We start from the raw sequence: 17049 nt of genomic DNA, 5'->3' as shown, positions 1-17049 counted from the left end.
TACTACGGAGCTATATCCCTAGCTCCTTACTTTAATTGTTCATCCTTTTCATTTGTATAATGGACAAAGGGTTTACCTTCCTCCCTCCTCTGCTTATCGGGGCTGATCTGCCAGTAAGATAAGTGGGTATTTAGATGTCTGTTTTTAACTGAGTGGCTATTACATGCTGCTACTCTTAAGGTTGTTCATTTTCAGTTACATCAATTTCGAAACAATCAAAAGGAAGTGTCGTTTTTCTCCTAAGGCTGAATATCTAGTGCAGGGGGGAACGGAAAGGTTTATGGGCGCAGATTGTTCCCATAAAAGTTCTTCAGCCGCCACCCATTCCTGGAATGTGTAATGGGCTCCAGGAGACCAAAACAACAGCAGGGTCTGCTTGGGTGCGGGTCTGGAATCACACTCTGGTCTGGAAAACAGAGCGGTTGCCATTGACACAGACCTGCTTTGGGGTTGCCCAAGGCGGAGTAAAAGGCTTCTGAGAAAAAAAACCAAGATGTGTAATTTTCAGTTAGAATTAACTTTTGGAGAGCTGAAATTAACGCAACCTCGGAAATCTGAGCATTGAGGTCACCATGGCTCTCAAGCTGGGAGAGTCTGCTGTGGTCTTTAATTGTGCCAGGGTGGGGTGAAATTCGATAGGCGCTGGTTCTGCAGTGGGAAGCATTCATTGGTGTGGAAGCTGGTGTAGGAACCAAGTGGAGCCATTGCATTGCTCACCTCTGATATGCTTTTGCCTAACATGTCTTCTTTGTTTATAAAGTCACCAGTTCAGTAGCTCTTCACTTGTTTGCAGGGGAGGAGATGGCATACTTCAAGAGAAAGGGTAGTTGTATATGGTGGTGCTCACCTGTGATCTCAGCACGTAGGCTAAGACAGGAAGATCTCATGTTGGAGGTCAGAAAGAGAGCAAAGGAGAGAGAATAAAAATGAACAGTAGCTGTGATCAGGTTTGTTTCTGTGTATGGGACTGTTGGCTACCCCAAGGTGATCGCTGACACGTAAGAATGAGCTGCTTGCCTGAGGAGAATCAAAACTCAGATCCACTTTCCACAGAGCAAGTTGTGTGGCTTCCAGGGTTTTACTGTCTGTGTGTGTATGTGTGGGTGGGTGCGTGCGTGCATGTGTGTACGTGCATGCTCACACACCTGTGCCAGTGCTAGGGATTAAACTCAGGCCTGGACACTGTCCAGGGACACTGTCCCTTAACCTTCTTGCTCAAGGCTGGCACTCTACCACTTGAGCCACAGTTCTACTTCCAGCTTTCTGCTGGTCAATTAGAGATAAGAGTCTCAAGGGCTTTCCTGCCTGTGCTGGCTTCTCGATCCTCAGCTCTCAGCCTTCTGAGTAGTTAGGAATACAGGGGTGAACCACTAGGACCTGGCAAGGGCTTCGCTTTGTTAGGAAAGAGAGGCTGAAGTAGCCATCTGAAGTCACCATCTTCTAACTCATTTTAGGAACATGCAGAGGAAATCAACATGAAAACTCAAGTATATATGATAAAACCATGCAAGTTCTGCCCTTGCATGGTATGGTGGAGCAGGCAGGCTTCAGGTATCATTAGTTTGGTTTATAGAAGAGAAGTGGTAGATGAATGCCAGATCTATGATCCAATATGGTATCTGTGTGTTTTTCCTGAGAGAAGGAATACAAAGGGAAGAGGAGGGGGAGAAGTCATGCCCCCTGCCGAAGCTGTTTTCCTGACGCTCAGTTTCTCTAACCTCTGGCAATACTTCTTGAGATGTTAAGAGAGGATGCAGTTGGAAACCCCATGTAAATTTGGCATGAGAGGAAATAATATTTCCAAAGAAGATGTATGTGGAGTGCACTGTTCCCCTCTCTGTGGTGGTTTGCTCTTGCTGACTGCAGTACCTGTGTCGCTAGTAGCTCTCTGTACATCTGATTTGTGGCTCTGGGATGGGGGTAACTGACTGAGGATGAGCTACCACTCCCAGGGTAGAAAGGCCCTGAGAATAGCAAGATTCCCTCCCAGAGCTCCTCACTCCAAGCCTTCAGGCTTCTAGCCATCCTGGTACTGGCCAGCACCTCCTCGTGGGCAGACTGCAATTCTTCCTGAGGAAATGCACATGAGTAATGACATGAAACTTCACAAATAACCTGGGTTTCTAGCCAAGGAGCTGCTCTTATCAGAGACAGGAGTTTGAAATCTTTAGCAAACACATGTTGATGCTCAGGATTCATACCACTATTACTTGCTTGGGGGCCCTGTTTCCATTGCCCACTTTGGATGTCAGTAAATAATCCCTTTGGCTTCTGGTCCACTCTATCTGGACACACAGAAGGAAATGTGACAGGGGCCTGGCCAGGATCGCATGGTCTGCAGAGCCTGTTCTGTAAATGCACTGAGCTCAGCAGTACTTGAGAGATGCATCATTGGCTAGCCTCGAGGCAGAAATCCGGATATAAATGTGATAACACACGAGAGAGAGTCAGGCTGGTGCTGCAAGCTTCTTTGAAGTTGGCTAAGTGGATTATCAGCTGATGTGTTTGTGAATAAACTCACCATCTCTACTGCTAATTGAGGTATACCAGGCCACCAGCATGCCTCTGCGACCATAGCAATATGGAAATCCCATGTCCTGACACCTGCCAGGATCCTCAGAAGCCCTACTTCAGTCAGCACCGTGCAAATAGAGCCTGGGTTCACAGCTCTGCCATTGCTTTCTTTGCTCTGGGGTGAGCTGAGAAGGCATGGAGCTCCCGCTGGCATCAGGAAACAGTGGGGCGCAGACAGCAGGACAGGGCTGAAGCAATGACCTTTCCTTAAGCGAGACTCTATAGTAGAGTAGTAACAATATGGCCTTCTCTTCTCCCAGATTTGTGTTGGAATCCTCCCTCTGCCTGAGTTATTTGCTAAACTTCTCTGGGCCCCAATTGCTACTTACAGTCAATTATGTCTCTCTCTCTCTTTCTGTCCTCTCTCTGTCTCTGCCTCTCTCCAATGACCCCCTCCTCCTTCTCAGCATTGCATCTCCAAATAAACTCAGTTCCTTCCGGACTTTTCTGAAGTCAAGATCTGACTTCTGCATCTAAGCCTATGTAAAGCATGGTCAGGTACCATCAAGCCTGCTGAGGCCTCTTCATCAAAAAGAAATAAAGGAACACAAAACAACGTTAGCTAAACAAGGTGGATGTCGAGCCCTTCTTCCCTAATTTAAAGGCTAGTCACTCAAATCATGTGCACATACCTTACTTCTAAAGTCAGTGAGGGATGGGCTGGGTGTCATCAGCTCACTCCATTACATGAACTGACTTGCAACAGGACCTGGGTTCTAGGATGTATGGGTTATCTTTGATTTTGTGCTAGTATTGGGGCTTGAACTCAGGGCTTTTCACTCTTGCTTAGATCTTGGGGGGCTCAAGGTTGGTGTCATGCCTCTACTTCTGACTTTTCTTTTTTTTTTTTTTTTTGCTGGTTAATTGGCGGTAGGAATCTCATGGGCTTTTCTGCCCAGGCTGGCTTTGAATTTCAATCTTCAGATCTCAGACTCCCGAGTAGCTAGCATTTGCAGGTGTGAGCCCCTAGAACCTGGCTTGGATTATCGTCAAGCTTTTGTTTCTGCTCAGGTCCCAATTGTAGAGGAAATGACTCCTGACGAGTTGAAACATGAAGCAAAAACTGCTGCACCTAAAAGCAGAAAATCCATCATGTTGTTTGCATTCTTAATTTAAATTATCTAGAGGAAGAGTTTTTCTGTATCTAGGAGACCCTATGTCAAAAATAACTAACGGCAAGATGACATGCCTTTAATCCTTGTTGGGCAAGAAGCAGAGGACTGGATTCAGGCAAAAATATGAGACCCTATGTCAAAAATAACTAAGCAAAATAGGATAGGAGGCAGGGCTCAAGTGGCAGAGCTACTTGAGTGAGTGGGAGGTCCTCAATTCAAACCCAATGCCACCACCACTAAAAAAGTGTTTAAACTTTAGATCTATTCTGTCTCAAGGCTTCAACTGGGCTATTTGATTCTTTCTGCTTAACATATTAATCGAAGGTCCAATTTTAGACCAAAATGAGGCCAGTAACATTTTCTATTGTGCAAGGTCTGAATAGAACCAACATGAAGGTTCTTTTTTTTTTGGTCGGTTGTGGGGCTTGAACTCTGGGCCTGGGTGCTGTCTCTGAGCTCTTCAGCTCAAGGCAAGTGCTTTACCACTTGAGCCACAGCACCACTTCCGGTTTTTCTGGTGGTTTGTTGGAGATAAGAATTTCACAGACTTTTCCTGCCAGGGCTGGCTGTGAACCGTGATTCTCAGATCTCAGCCTCCTGAGTAGCTAGGATTACAGGCATGAGCCACCAGTGCCCGGCATGAAGGTTCTTTTCTATTGGCTAATTCTGTTTCTGTTTGACATTTGCAGTTTTCCACAGCTATGGGGACTTCCCATCAGGCCTTCCTGGTCTTCGGCTGTCTCCTCACAGGTATGCATCTTGTCCTCTAGGTCTTGGTCCTTGGGATCCTTGCTTCTAAGTTCTGTGACCTGTGGGTCTGTTACCTGCACGGTGAGCACAGGCCAACCCCTGGGGAAGAGAGATAGAAAGTTCTCTGAAACCACTGCAAACTTTCATTTCCCTTTCTATATTGCACTAATTCCATTTCAAAAGAGTGCCCTCTAGTGTCGGTTTGAGGCTATGCATAGTCCTGCCATCGAAACTGTATAAGCCTAAACTTCATAACTACCCTCTTCCCTGCCCATGGCCTGGCCTTCCTGAAGAGGCAGATCAGATCAATTCAAGCATGACCAAAAGAAAAAAGGACAGAACATTCCTGGGTTGAGACGTGGCCGAAGTGGCAGAGTATCTGCCTAGCAGGTGCCAGGCCCTGAATTCAAATTCTTGTATGGCTAAAAAAGAAAGAACAGAGCTCTCTTGTCCTCTCCAGCCTGCTTGCCCCAATGAAGGATGCTTTCTTAAATAAGTTGGTACGTGTCATTGACAGAAGAGTGTTTGGCTCATGGGAAATCTTACCTCTTTCTCTGCCATGCCTATTTGTTAAAACATTTTTCAGATTTTCTAAATTTTCATCCAGGTCTTAACTACAACTACCAATGTTTCCCCTAAACTTGGCTGGGGTCCCCATATTAGGGTCTTAGGAAGAGTGGCGGCCATTAACTAATAATGAATTAAGTCATGCTACTATCTCCTGTTTATTTCCTAGATGAGAAGCGAGACTGAACTTTGAGATTTAGGATGAACTTACAGTTCGGGTTTTACTTACTGTTTGAGAATTAAAATCCATACCTTCCTGCTTTGGTCTCTGAAAGTCATTAAAGAGAGACAGCTTGCTGTGGGCCTGTAAGAAACAGATTTGCCCTTTTTTTTTTTTTTTTTTTTTTTTGCCAATCATGGGGCCTGAACTCTGGGCCTGGGCGCTGTCCCTCAGCTCTTCAGCTCAAGGCTAGCGCTCTACCACTTGAGCCACAGCGCCAATTCTGGCTTTTTTCTTTTTGTTTATGTGGTGCTGAGGAATCGAACCCAGGGCTTCATGCATGCAAAGCAAGCACTCTACCACTGAACCACCTTCCCAGCCCCTGCACTTCTATTCTTGAACACGAATCTGCTTTGTGCCTTCTTCCTCAGCCCCTCTGACTTTATTTTCAGCCCAGACCCCCTGTTGTAAGCCTGGGGAACCCTCTGTAGGGCATGTGCCCAATAAAGACTCCATATGTACTCCAGCCCAGGCCATCTCGAGATATTTTATAGGCACACATAATTGTCTGAAATATGGAATTGGAATCAGACATCCTCTATCCATTTAAGTGTTGGAGGGGTGAATCTGGGGGGGCGGTTGGTGGGGTATCCAGGCCTTTGGAACACTCGTTGTTCTCAGCAGATGCAGCCGCTGTTAGAATGGAGGCCCATTCATGGGCCTCCAGGCTAACGGGCTTTTGCGCAAAAACGGTCGTTGTTCATATAAGGGGCTACTGTAGCTCCTCTCCGGGCTCCACTGAGCCCTCCCTTTCTGATCGCATCCTATTCAGAGCCTGCTTTTCTTTTGCAGGGCCGAGCCTCATCTTCTGCCAGGTTTCATTACCCTCCATCCTTCCAAACGAAAATGAAAAGGTTGTACAGCTGAATTCGTCTTTCACTCTGAGATGTTTTGGGGAGAGTGAAGTGAGCTGGCAGTACCCCATGTTTGAAGAAGAGAACCCCAGCGTGGAGATCCGAAACGAGGAGAACAATAGTGGCCTTTTTGTGACGGTGCTGGAAGTGGTTGGGGCTTCAGCAGCCCACACGGGATTGTACACTTGCTATTATAACCACACTCAGACAGAGGAAAGTGAGATCGAGGGCAGGCACATCTACATCTTTGTGCCGGGTGAGTGGGATGGGCTTCCTGGACACCAAACTTCATCTCTCTTTCTCTCTCTTTTTTTCTCTCTCTTTCTCTCTTCATTAAGATATAAAATTGTAAACCTAATAAATATTTGTGGAGGGGAAATTGGAAAATATTGACCACAGACATTTATTGTTATTTGAGATAAGGTCTCCCTATGAATTCCAGGCAGGCCTTGAACTTGTCATCTTCCTGCCTTAACCTCTTAAGAGTCAGGATTGCAAGTGCACTCCACCATGCCTGGAAGATACAGAATAAAATCAAGATTGTTGGCAAATGTTATTATTTTTATTTTTTTTTGTTGGTTGTGGGGCCCGAACTCTGGGCCTGGGTGCTGTCCCTCAGCTCTTCAGCTCAAGGCTAGCGCTCTACCACTTGAACCACAGTGCCACTTCTGGATTTTTCTGCTTATGTGGTGGCTGAGGAATGGAACCCAGGGTCTCATGCATGCAAGGCAAGCACCCTACCACTGAACCACCTTCCCAGTCCCGGCAATGTTATTATTAAGAAATAGACATGTTTAACATTTCAGAGTTGGACTGAGTTTTGAAAATAATCTTTTTTATAGCATGTTTTTATTGGTGTGCAAAAATGTGAAATATACTCATTCAGGTCAGTCAGGTTCAATAATTTTTATATTAAGTCAGATACTTTACTCAGCGATGGATACAGAAGAATGAATAGGTAGGGTTTGTCTGGGATTACTTTATAGTTCAAGCACAGTAGATCCTAAATAGCCACCTAAATGTTCAGATTTATACAAACCTGCATTTGTGTGTGTGTGTGTGTGTGTGAACACATCACCATACTGTAGCTTGAGCTCAGGGACAAACTCTTGCTTGCCTTTTTGTGCTCAAGGCTGATATTCTACCACCTGAGCCACATCTCCATTTTAGGATTTTCTCTTCCTTCTGGCTTTTTGCTGGTTAATTGGAGATAAGAGTGTCTCAGATTTGTCTGCTAGACTTGCTCTGAACCTTGGTCCTCAGATCTCAGCCTCTTGGGTAGCTAGGATTACCAGCTTGCATTTACTGTTGGTGAATTGGAATAGGTTTCTTTTTGTCTTCTTAATTAAAATTTAAAGAGAAAACCCTATGGGAACAATCCTGTCTTACGTTCTCTGAGTGGTGGATGCAAGATGCCATGAGGTGCACAAGGGTTTATTAGGGGAAGGGCCTGTAGAGTAAGGAGAGAGGAATCCTATGGAGGTGGAAGAGCCACATGACTCCATAGTAACTTGTTGAAGGCATAGATGCCCTTAGACTGCTGTGCTACCTAAGGAAGGTGTTGGATCCCAAGCCTATGGACTCCAGTTCTATTTAGCTATTGGCAGGAAGCATAGCTGGGGAGCATGACCTTAAGCTGAGATGGTTTTCAAGGTCAGACCTTAGTCAGTTAAATCCTTTGTGGTTTATAGGATACATAGGATTAACAGCTACACTAATTTCAGACTTGCCATGATCATGGGAGAATCTGTTCTACCTCCTACCTTGCCTTCACTGTGGACTGTCCTGTAATTCTGTAGTTGGTTTCTATCTGGATGTATTGTCTCTGTGTGGGACATTGTTCATAGGACCCTGACTTACTTAACCACTGTGTGGATAGTGCACGATGACTTAGAAGATTATTATTTTAACGGAATGCCTGGGATGATATGTTAGGAACATCAGGCTCTATATTTGAACTTGAATTAACTGTCAGGTTTGTTGAAATCTTTACTAACACGGTTTACGAATTGGAAAGTGGACCCAAATTTGAGTGATGGCAATTAACCAAACAAACTGTTCACAATGCTTTTTGTCTGTGGTTATCATTGTTATTTTGGCTTAGGGTAAGGTAGGGAGGGCTTACAAAACAACACATGTGCCTTCCTTTCTCAGCTTTGACTCAGCTCCTCCTCGGGAGCTCCGTCACCATGGGCCTCCCCGGCCACACGTGTGTGTGTGTGTGTGTGTGTGTGTGTGTGTGTGTGTGTGTGTGTGTGTGTGTGTGTGTGTGTGTGAAAGCCCTCTCTCAGAAGGGGAAGCGATTTAGAATTTCATCTTAACTTCACCCATAATGCTACACTTAGCTCCCTTCAGTGAAATTCTAATTCTGGACAGCTGTTTTCCTTCCTGTACAAAGAATGGTGGCAATGTGGGCTTCTTATGGGTGAGTCCTCAAGTTCTGAGTCTTCTAAACTAGTCTGAAATGGTTTCCCACTTGACCTGCAACATAAACATCACCCAAGTGGCTCCTGAATTGTCCCACAGGGACCTTTTTGTCAACAGCCATGAAACCCAGGGCACTTTTTGGAGTTTGTGCTTGAAACAAAGTACTACTTACCACAGTGGATTAGGTAGTGAGCTCTTTGGAGAGGCAAAAGTCAGGTTGTGGAATTAAAGCATGCTTGCGGGGGGGTGTCAAACTCAGGGTATTGCACAAACAAGCACGGTCCCTGCCACTGCACTTCGCTCCCAGCTTTATGTTATTACTTGGGAGCTCATTTCCAGTAGATTCCTGGCCTACTTTTTAATAAGACTGGCTATATGCATTAGGGTTTTCTAAAAGCATTTCATAATGTAAGAATTATGACCATGTCCTTTGGAACAGAGTTGAACTCTATTCAATTTTCCATTTTCCTTCTTAATTGCGTACATTTTGACTTGGATTCCTGGCTAATAATTCTCTATTTCTCAGCATTTTTTTTTCATTAGGTATAGGCAGTAGAATATTATTGAGACTTGAAAGGCTCCTGCTAGCTATTTCAAGTTTTCTGCTAGCCGGATGTTGGTAGGGATAGCTCTTCAGGATCTGTATATAAATGTAAAATTCAGCCCAGCAGTGCTGGCTGGGGGGTGGCTCCTTGGTTGAGAGTCTAGCAAGTGGAATCAGCTGCAATCTCCAGCACAGCAAACAATGAACAATAATAATGTCAATGGGATCATCCTTCTGCATGTATATGTGAAGGTGAAATGAATGTCTAATAGAAAGTCTTCTCCTTTTTTGTTTCAAACCAAAACCACAGACCCGGATGTAGCTTTTGTGCCTCTGGGCATGATGGATTCTTTAGTCATTGTGGAAGAGGATGATTCTGCGATCATACCTTGTCGTACCACCGACCCAGAGACTCCAGTGATCTTGCGCAACAATGACGGGCTGGTGCCTGCCTCCTATGATAGCAGACAGGGCTTCAACGGGACTTTCAGCATGGGGCCCTACATCTGTGAGGCCACTGTCCAGGGGAGGACATTCCAGAGCACTCAGTTCAACGTCTATGCTTTGAAAGGTGTGTGCCCCTTCTCTTTCCTTCTTTAAATCAGAGGAACATAGAAACGAGGAATTCTTTTCATTTGAATCACAGTCACTGGAAAGTGGAGGTGTGGAGTTGTATACAGACTAGCTGACCTCTGTGGCTCTAATAATTCTAGGATTAAAGCTTGCTAAAGGCTAAAGCTTGCTTATCCATGTGAGCAAGTTGGTGGGTTGACTTCAAAATACTGTAAGGAATTCTTTGATTGCATAATAAGCCTCTTACTATTGGGCTCATATTTTTGATTACAGAAACCCTGGAAACAAACACACAACCCAGGAGGTCAGATGCCTAGATTATGATCATTAATTTCTTTTTTTAGTAACTTGAAGAATTAAGTGATTGCAATCTGTCATGACCAACTTTGGGCTGTATCTCTTTAATCTGGATGGGAAAGTATGACAGGTGTGGGAGTGGGGCTGGCAGATACCTACAGAGCACTTGCTGTGCATGGAGGAATAACAGCAATACGAGTAGATCATTTAGCTCTTTATTTTATTTTTGGTTAGTCATGGGCTTGGGTTCTGGCCCTCAACTCTTTTTGCTCAGAGCTAGTGCTCCACCGCTTTGAGCCACAGCACCACTTCTGGTTTTCTGGTGGTTAATTGAAGATAAGTCGCCTGGACTTTTCCTGTCCAGGCTGGCTTTGAACCATGATCCTCATATCTCAGCCTCTTGAGTAGCTAGGATTATAGGCATCAACCACCAGTACCCAACTCATTCAGCTCTTAATTAGGGTTTTACTTTATGCCAGACATTGTGTGAGGTACTGAGAAAGTGCTAAGAGTAACTGAAGCAGAGTGGAGGAGAAAAGAAGGTCTGGGCCAGGAGTAAAGGGCCTAAAGTGGTGTTGGCCAGGAGTAGGGGGTGGATAAATACATTATTAAGTATACCATTCCATGAGGAATTCAAATGTGTGGGATTCTGCTATGTTGGAATTCATTTTTATTAGTGTTACCATGTGGTATTCCTGTATGATAGCTCCATGCCAAGTTATGTAGACCAACTCAAAAATCAAGGCTTGATCAGAATGGTTTGCAAAATATTATTTTTTCAGAATTTTCTTAAAAAATACACCCAAACCTTATATGATCCTAACGATATTATTGAGGTCCTTGTATTTTTTTGTTTGTTTTCTAGCCACATCAGAACTGGATCTAGAAATGGAAGCTCTTAAGACTGTGTATAAGTCAGGGGAGACAATTGTGGTCACCTGTGCTGTCTTTAACAATGAAGTGGTTGACCTTCAATGGACGTACCCAGGAGAAGTGGTAGGTACTCTCAGGACTCCAGGGGGCATGGAGCAGGAGTAGCAGGGCTAAGATGACCTTTTGTGTTCAAGGTACCTGTCACTGAGGGGCATGAGCCAGAGCCTCTGCAGACCTCAGCTTCTATCTGTACAAGAGCACACAGACTTTATGGCCTCTTATAGGGACTGTTAAGGCTCCTTGATCAGTGAGACAGTCTGAGATGACCGCAGTGGACTAGGCCTTCAGAAAGACATACAGATCCTTCACTGAGCCTGCTTTTTCACAAGTCAGAAAGGAACAGGAAGGTTTTATGGCTCCAAAACAGCAAGCAAAATGTTAGAAGAGCAAGAAACAATGGAGATGAAACATTTGCCAAGTGCTGAGGCAATCCTTCATTCTCATTTCTGGCTTCCATGCCTTGGGGTTCTGCGGCATAGCATAGTGTTGGTTTTCCATCCTCCTTTCTTCTTTCTTGGTACCCAGAATTCTCTGTCCCTCCTGTTTTGCTTCCTGTGGACCTGGCTCACCTTCAGTGAGCCAGTATCTCTGTTATCATTCAGCAAAGAGGCAGTGTGGATGTGCATCCATGAGAGATAGAAAAACGTTTTCCAGCCCCAAACCCATGCTGTTTGGCCCACAAATATATCATCTTGGTACTATTTTATGAAATTTTTTTCATAACAGCAATGCAAATTTATCATAGAAGCTTCCTAATATCTAGGGAAACAGAGAGAAAGCTGTTTTCCAAAGCATCAATGGTTCTGATTTAAGGAAGATAAATGCTTACCAAATACATACATAAGTGTTTAATAATAGATATTATTCTTTTTAAATACGTTTTTTAGTGTGAAAATACTGTACAGAGGGGTTACAGTTTACATGAGCAAGGTAATGAGTACATTTCTTATCAAGCATTGTTGCCTCCTCCTTTGTTTTTCCCCTACCATCCCTTCCCTCCCACTTGTTGTGATATTATTCTTTAAGGAGTACATTGTTAGGCCTCTTTTTCTTCAGCAATGTAATAGAGGCACCTCACTGATGTCATTCAAAATTTGCTTTCCTTTATTTATTTTCTGATTTAAAATGTTGTCTTTTCAGTGTTGGGGATTGGACCCATGACCTTACATATGTTATGCATGTGCTTTACCACTAAGCTACATTCTCAGTCCATTGTCCTTTTAAAAATTTGGCTTTCTAATGATCTGGATTTTTTTTAGCCCTTTTAGTACTTTAGAGCAGCTGTAGGTTTACAGGAAAATGGAGAGTTTCTGTGATTTTCCCAACTAACTCCTGTCCCTATATACATGAAGCCTCCCCCATTTCTTTTTTTTTTTGGGGTCCGGTTGTGGGGCCTGAACTCTGGGCCTGGGCGCTGTCCCTCAGCTCTTCAGCTCAAGGCTAGCACTCTACCACTTGAGCCACAGCGCCACTTCCGGCTTTTTTCTTATGTGGTGCTGAGGAATCGAACCCAGGGCCTCGAGCATGCAAGGCAAGCGCTCTACCACTGAGCCACCTTCCCAGCCCCCTCCCCCATTTCTGAGTTCCTCCAGCATGGTGTATCTCAGATTGCCCGATCACAATGACAGATCTTTACTCTCCAGAGACCAGTTTCCATTAGGAACCACTCTTTAAAAGACAATTTTCTTCTCCTCTATGTAGAAAGGCAAAGGCATCACGATGCTGGAGGAAATCAAAGTCCCGACCATCAAATTGGTGTACACTTTGACAGTTCCCGACGCCACGGTGAAAGACAGTGGAGATTACGAATGTACTGCCCGCCAGGCTACGAAGGAGGTCAAAGAAATGAAGAAAGTCACCATTTCTGTCCATGGTACATTCTGCTTTCTAAAATGTCAGTCATCCATGCTGCTCGGGATCCGAATGCAGTGATGATTGTGTATAACAGAAACTTCCGTTCTATGCACAGAGAAAGGGTTTGTTGAGATCAAACCCACCTTTGGCCAGTTGGAAGCTGTCAACCTGCATGAAGTCAAACATTTCGTGGTGGAGGTGCAGGCCTACCCCCCTCCCAGGATATCCTGGCTGAAAGACAATTCAACTCTGATTGAAAATCTCACTGAGATCACCACTGATGTGGAAAAGATCCAGGAAATAAGGTAAAGAATGCCTTTCCCAAGACTGCCTTCTTAATGTGTGTCTTCCCAGACAGACTGATGATGGTTATATGCAAAAAGTCTACCTAGAAAACAGCAATCTGGGGCTGGGAAGGTGGCTCAGTGGTAGAGCGCTTGCCTTGCATGCCTGAGGCCCTGGGTTTGATTCCTCAGCACCACATAAGCAAAAAATAAAAAGCCGGAAGTGGCGCTGTGGCTCAAGTGGTAGAGCACTAGCCTTGAGCTGAAGAGCCCTTGAGCTGACAGTGCCCAGGCCCAGAGTTCAGGCCCCACGACTGGACCCCCCCCAAAAAAAAAAAAAAAAAAGAAAACAGCAATCTGAGTTAAAACCATCTTTTGTAATAACATTGCCATGAACTAATAACATGTTGGTAAGTATTTAAGGATTAAATGAGAAGAAAGAGTGGTAGACTACTTTCACCTCTTAGTGAGGTGAGTGGGGAAGTTTTGGGTAAGTAAATCCTTGGCCTCTATTTCTTCATTTATAAACTAGGGTGAGGAATACTTTATGTTCTTCAAGGCAAGATACTGGATCACATGAAACCTTGAGGTCACTCGTAGTAACCTGTCTTTCCTTTTCCTCCCTCTCTCCCTCCCTTACTCCCTCCATCCCTCCCTCCCTCCTTTCCTCCTTTCCTCTCCTCTCCTCTCCTCTCCCCTCCCCTCCACTTCCTTCCTTCCTTCCTTCCTTCCTTCCTTCCTTCCTTCCTTCCTCCCTCCCTCCCTCACTCCTTCCTTCCTTCCTTCCTTCTCCTCCCTCCTTCCTTCCTCTTCCCCTTCCCTTTCCCCTTCTCTTTCCCCTTCCCCTTCTCTTTCCCTTTTCTCTCCCCTGCTTCCCCCCTCTCCTCTTCTTTCCTTTCTTATGCTGGTACTGAGGCTTGAACTCAGGGCCTGGCACTATCTTTTAGCTTTGTTGCTCAAGTCTTGTGCTCTGCCACTTGTGCCATTTTTGCTTAGGGCTTTTTAGTGGTTAATTGGTGATAAGAATTGGTGATAAGCATGGACTTCCATGCTTGTACTGGCTTTGAACCATGTTCCTCAGATCTTGTTCTTTTGAGTAACTAGGATTACAGCTTGCTGTTCCTCTCTCACCGGCCTCTCTTTCATGGTGCTAGAGATGAAAACCCCCAGGGTATCTTACATGATAGCACTTTAGGACTGAGCGACACCATCAACCCCTGGTGTAGTTTTATGGTATGATTAAATCCAGAAATTAGAAGATAGAGGGCCCAGTTAATTAACTCATATGTCCTTTTCAGAAATCTTCCCAGGAAAAATAAAGTTAGTCCTGTATTTGAAGCCTGCAGGAAAGGGGACATCGGAACTTTCCCCATCAGTTCACTTAACTCTAGGATTTACTTTCTTTTCGCTGAACTATATTTTCCACATCTAATAATTGAGAAGAATTTTGTGTGATTATGGTGATAAGAATTGTGTCCAAGACATAGAATTTTATATCCTCTATAGAGCAATGGTAGAAAATGAAAAGGATGCTGGGCACTGGTGATTCATGCTTGTAATCCTAGCTACTCAGGAGGCTGAGATCTGAGGATCATGGTTTAAAGCCAGCCCAGACAGGAAAGACCATGAGACTCTTCTCTTCAATTAACCACCAGAAAACAAGTGGTGCAGTGGCTCAAAGTGGTAGAGCACTAGTCTTGAGGTGAAGAGCTCAGGGACAGTGCCCAGGACCAGAGGTCAAGCCCCATGACCAACACCAACAAAAAAGGAATACTGAATCTAAAAGGTCCTTCTTTTCCTTCCTTCCTTCCTTCCTTCCTTCCTTCCTTCCTTCCTTCCTTCCTTCCTTCCTTCCTTCCTTCCTTCCTTCCTTCCTCTCCTCCTCCTCCTCCTCCTCCTCCTCCTCCTCCTCCTCCTCCTCCTCCTCCTCCTCCTCCTCCTCCTCCTCCTCCTCCTCCTCCTCCTCCTCTTCCTCCTCCTCCTCCTTCTCCTCCTCCTTTCTCTTTTGTGGTGCTGGGGATGGGACCCAAGGAAGGCCCCTCCCTAGCATGTTAGCAATTTTTCTACCATTGTGCCACACCCCAGCCCTAGGAGGCCTTCTGGTGACGTGAAATGAAGATACACATGAGGTGGGCAGCTTTCCACTAGGAACTGTGAAGCCCAAGAGGAACAGGATAATCCTGGACTGTTCATATGGTCTAAACAAGTTCTGCAGGCTGCAGTCAGTAGCAATGACAAATCAAGCTTGCTAACTGAGTGGGTTTGGAAAGCTGACTTTTCCAGTGATTCTAGAGTCCTTTAAAGTCTTTTGTATGATTAAAAAAATTCTTCACCACATATTTTTTGTATCCCTATTGTGGGACAGATATAGTGAAGGGGATATTTGGAGTTAAAACCAGTGGTCTCGCAGGCTGAATATACATAGATAATATATATCACAGGATCATTTGGTCACCAGCTGCCAAGTGTGCCTGAGAGAGCTCTTAGGAATTCTAGTCCCAAAGAAAATCTAATATGGTGCAACCAACAGGAAAAGTCAGCCCAGTCTCTTTTTATACAGGTCCTTGGACCCAGTATTTGCAAAATTATTTTTGAGCCTATAGAATACTTCTCTACAGGCAAACTCACTTAATGAATCCTCAGAATTATTGTGTTTGTACACAGTAAACAGGCCAGGGACAATTCAATAATGCCCAACATCTTCCCAATGACCAAGGCTCTTCTTCACAATTCCATTTGCATTTGTTGTCAATTGTGATGTTTTACAAAGGACAATCAAATGGGAACATATTATCACACACAGCAAGCCAAATACCATGTATACTATATGTAGGAACTTTTTCAGGAAAACCTATTAATAAAAGTATGAAACAGTGTCTTTTTTATAATTTACCTTTCTGAGTTGGTGGTGGAATCCCATGCTTTACAAATAAAATCAAGCAAGAGGGGCTGGGAATGTGGCTTAGTGGTAGAGTGCTTGCTTAGCTAGCATGTATGAAGCCCTGGGTTTGATTCCTCAGTATCACATAAACAGAAAAAGCTGGAAGTGGCACTGTGATTCAAGTGGTAGAGTACCAGCCTTGAGCAAAAGAAGCTCATGGACAGTGCCCAGGCCCCAGGACTGGAAAAAAAAAAGAATATCAAGCAAGAAGAGGATGTGAGGAAGAAACTTCCCTTCTATTCCTGACCCCAACTGTCCAGTTATCTGCTCCTCTCCACAGAAAAACACTTTTGTTAAGTATCACTAGGTTCTTATGAAAGCTTTCAGTGTTTCTATAAGTAAATGTAAAAAAAAAATAAAAGCAGGACTGTTGAATCCTTCACTCCTGTTCTGATCAACATAGAGTACCCTCATTCTCCTCAACATTCCATTGTTTGGCAGAATCATCTAAATGACAGTTATGGAAAACAGGTATTTTGTTTAAAAGTTAATAAGTCATGGATTTTCTTTAAAAAAGAAAAGCTGTGGGCAGTGTCTATTCCTATTCCTAAGTGACGTCTTGCCACTGATAACTCTTGCAGATGGTCTTTGCTTATCTCAAAACACCTGGTTTTCTTTGGTGTCTGCATTCAGACCTTCAATACATGGGAACTATATTGAGAAGTGCAGAAAAAGAGATTGATATGTATAAGAAAAAAATTACGAAAAATGGAATTCAAGTTGAAGATGATAATTGAGTTTATTTAGTTATTGCTTACTCGAAGTTCTCTTCTTTGAAGGTATCGGAGCAAATTAAAACTCATCCGTGCTAAAGAAGAAGACAGTGGCCACTATACAGTCATAGTTCAAAATGAGGATGATGTGAAGAGTTATACTTTTGAACTATTAACTCAAGGTATGTAACAGTGTACAAAGGCAAGGCCAGCTTTCAGAATGGCTGTCTCCTAGACAGCTTGGCATTCCTTTCCCAGGCTGTGGAGGAAAACAACACTTTACAGTTGGAAGTGAAGATGACACATGTCAGGGACAGCTTTGCTGTACCTCCAGATGCAGGGAGAAGTTGAACATTCCCAATCCAAAACTCTAGAATGCTGCAAAGTCTGAAACTTTTTGAGC

General features: G+C 44.1%; 1 protein-coding gene across 2 annotated transcripts in view; it reads left to right on the top strand.

Moving 5' to 3' along the window:
- Positions 1–17049, top strand: part of Pdgfra (platelet derived growth factor receptor alpha) — a 43995-nt gene that overhangs the window by 5290 nt on the left and 21656 nt on the right. For both annotated transcript variants that reach the window (XM_070012894.1, XM_070012896.1), the window contains exons 2-8: positions 4379–4439; positions 6019–6336; positions 9362–9622; positions 10787–10917; positions 12556–12727; positions 12824–13013; positions 16713–16828. In XM_070012894.1, coding sequence (XP_069868995.1) covers positions 4391–4439; positions 6019–6336; positions 9362–9622; positions 10787–10917; positions 12556–12727; positions 12824–13013; positions 16713–16828 — 1237 coding nt within the window. In that variant the 5' untranslated portion in view covers positions 4379–4390. The remainder of the gene's footprint in view (positions 1–4378; positions 4440–6018; positions 6337–9361; positions 9623–10786; positions 10918–12555; positions 12728–12823; positions 13014–16712; positions 16829–17049) is intronic.

The sequence above is a fragment of the Dipodomys merriami genome, unplaced genomic scaffold (genome assembly GCF_024711535.1).
Source record: "Dipodomys merriami isolate MVZ:Mamm:240054 unplaced genomic scaffold, mDipMer1.0.p SCAF_9, whole genome shotgun sequence".
NCBI classification, from domain to species: Eukaryota; Metazoa; Chordata; class Mammalia; order Rodentia; family Heteromyidae; genus Dipodomys; species Dipodomys merriami.
This window is presented reverse-complemented; position numbering and strand designations above follow the sequence as displayed.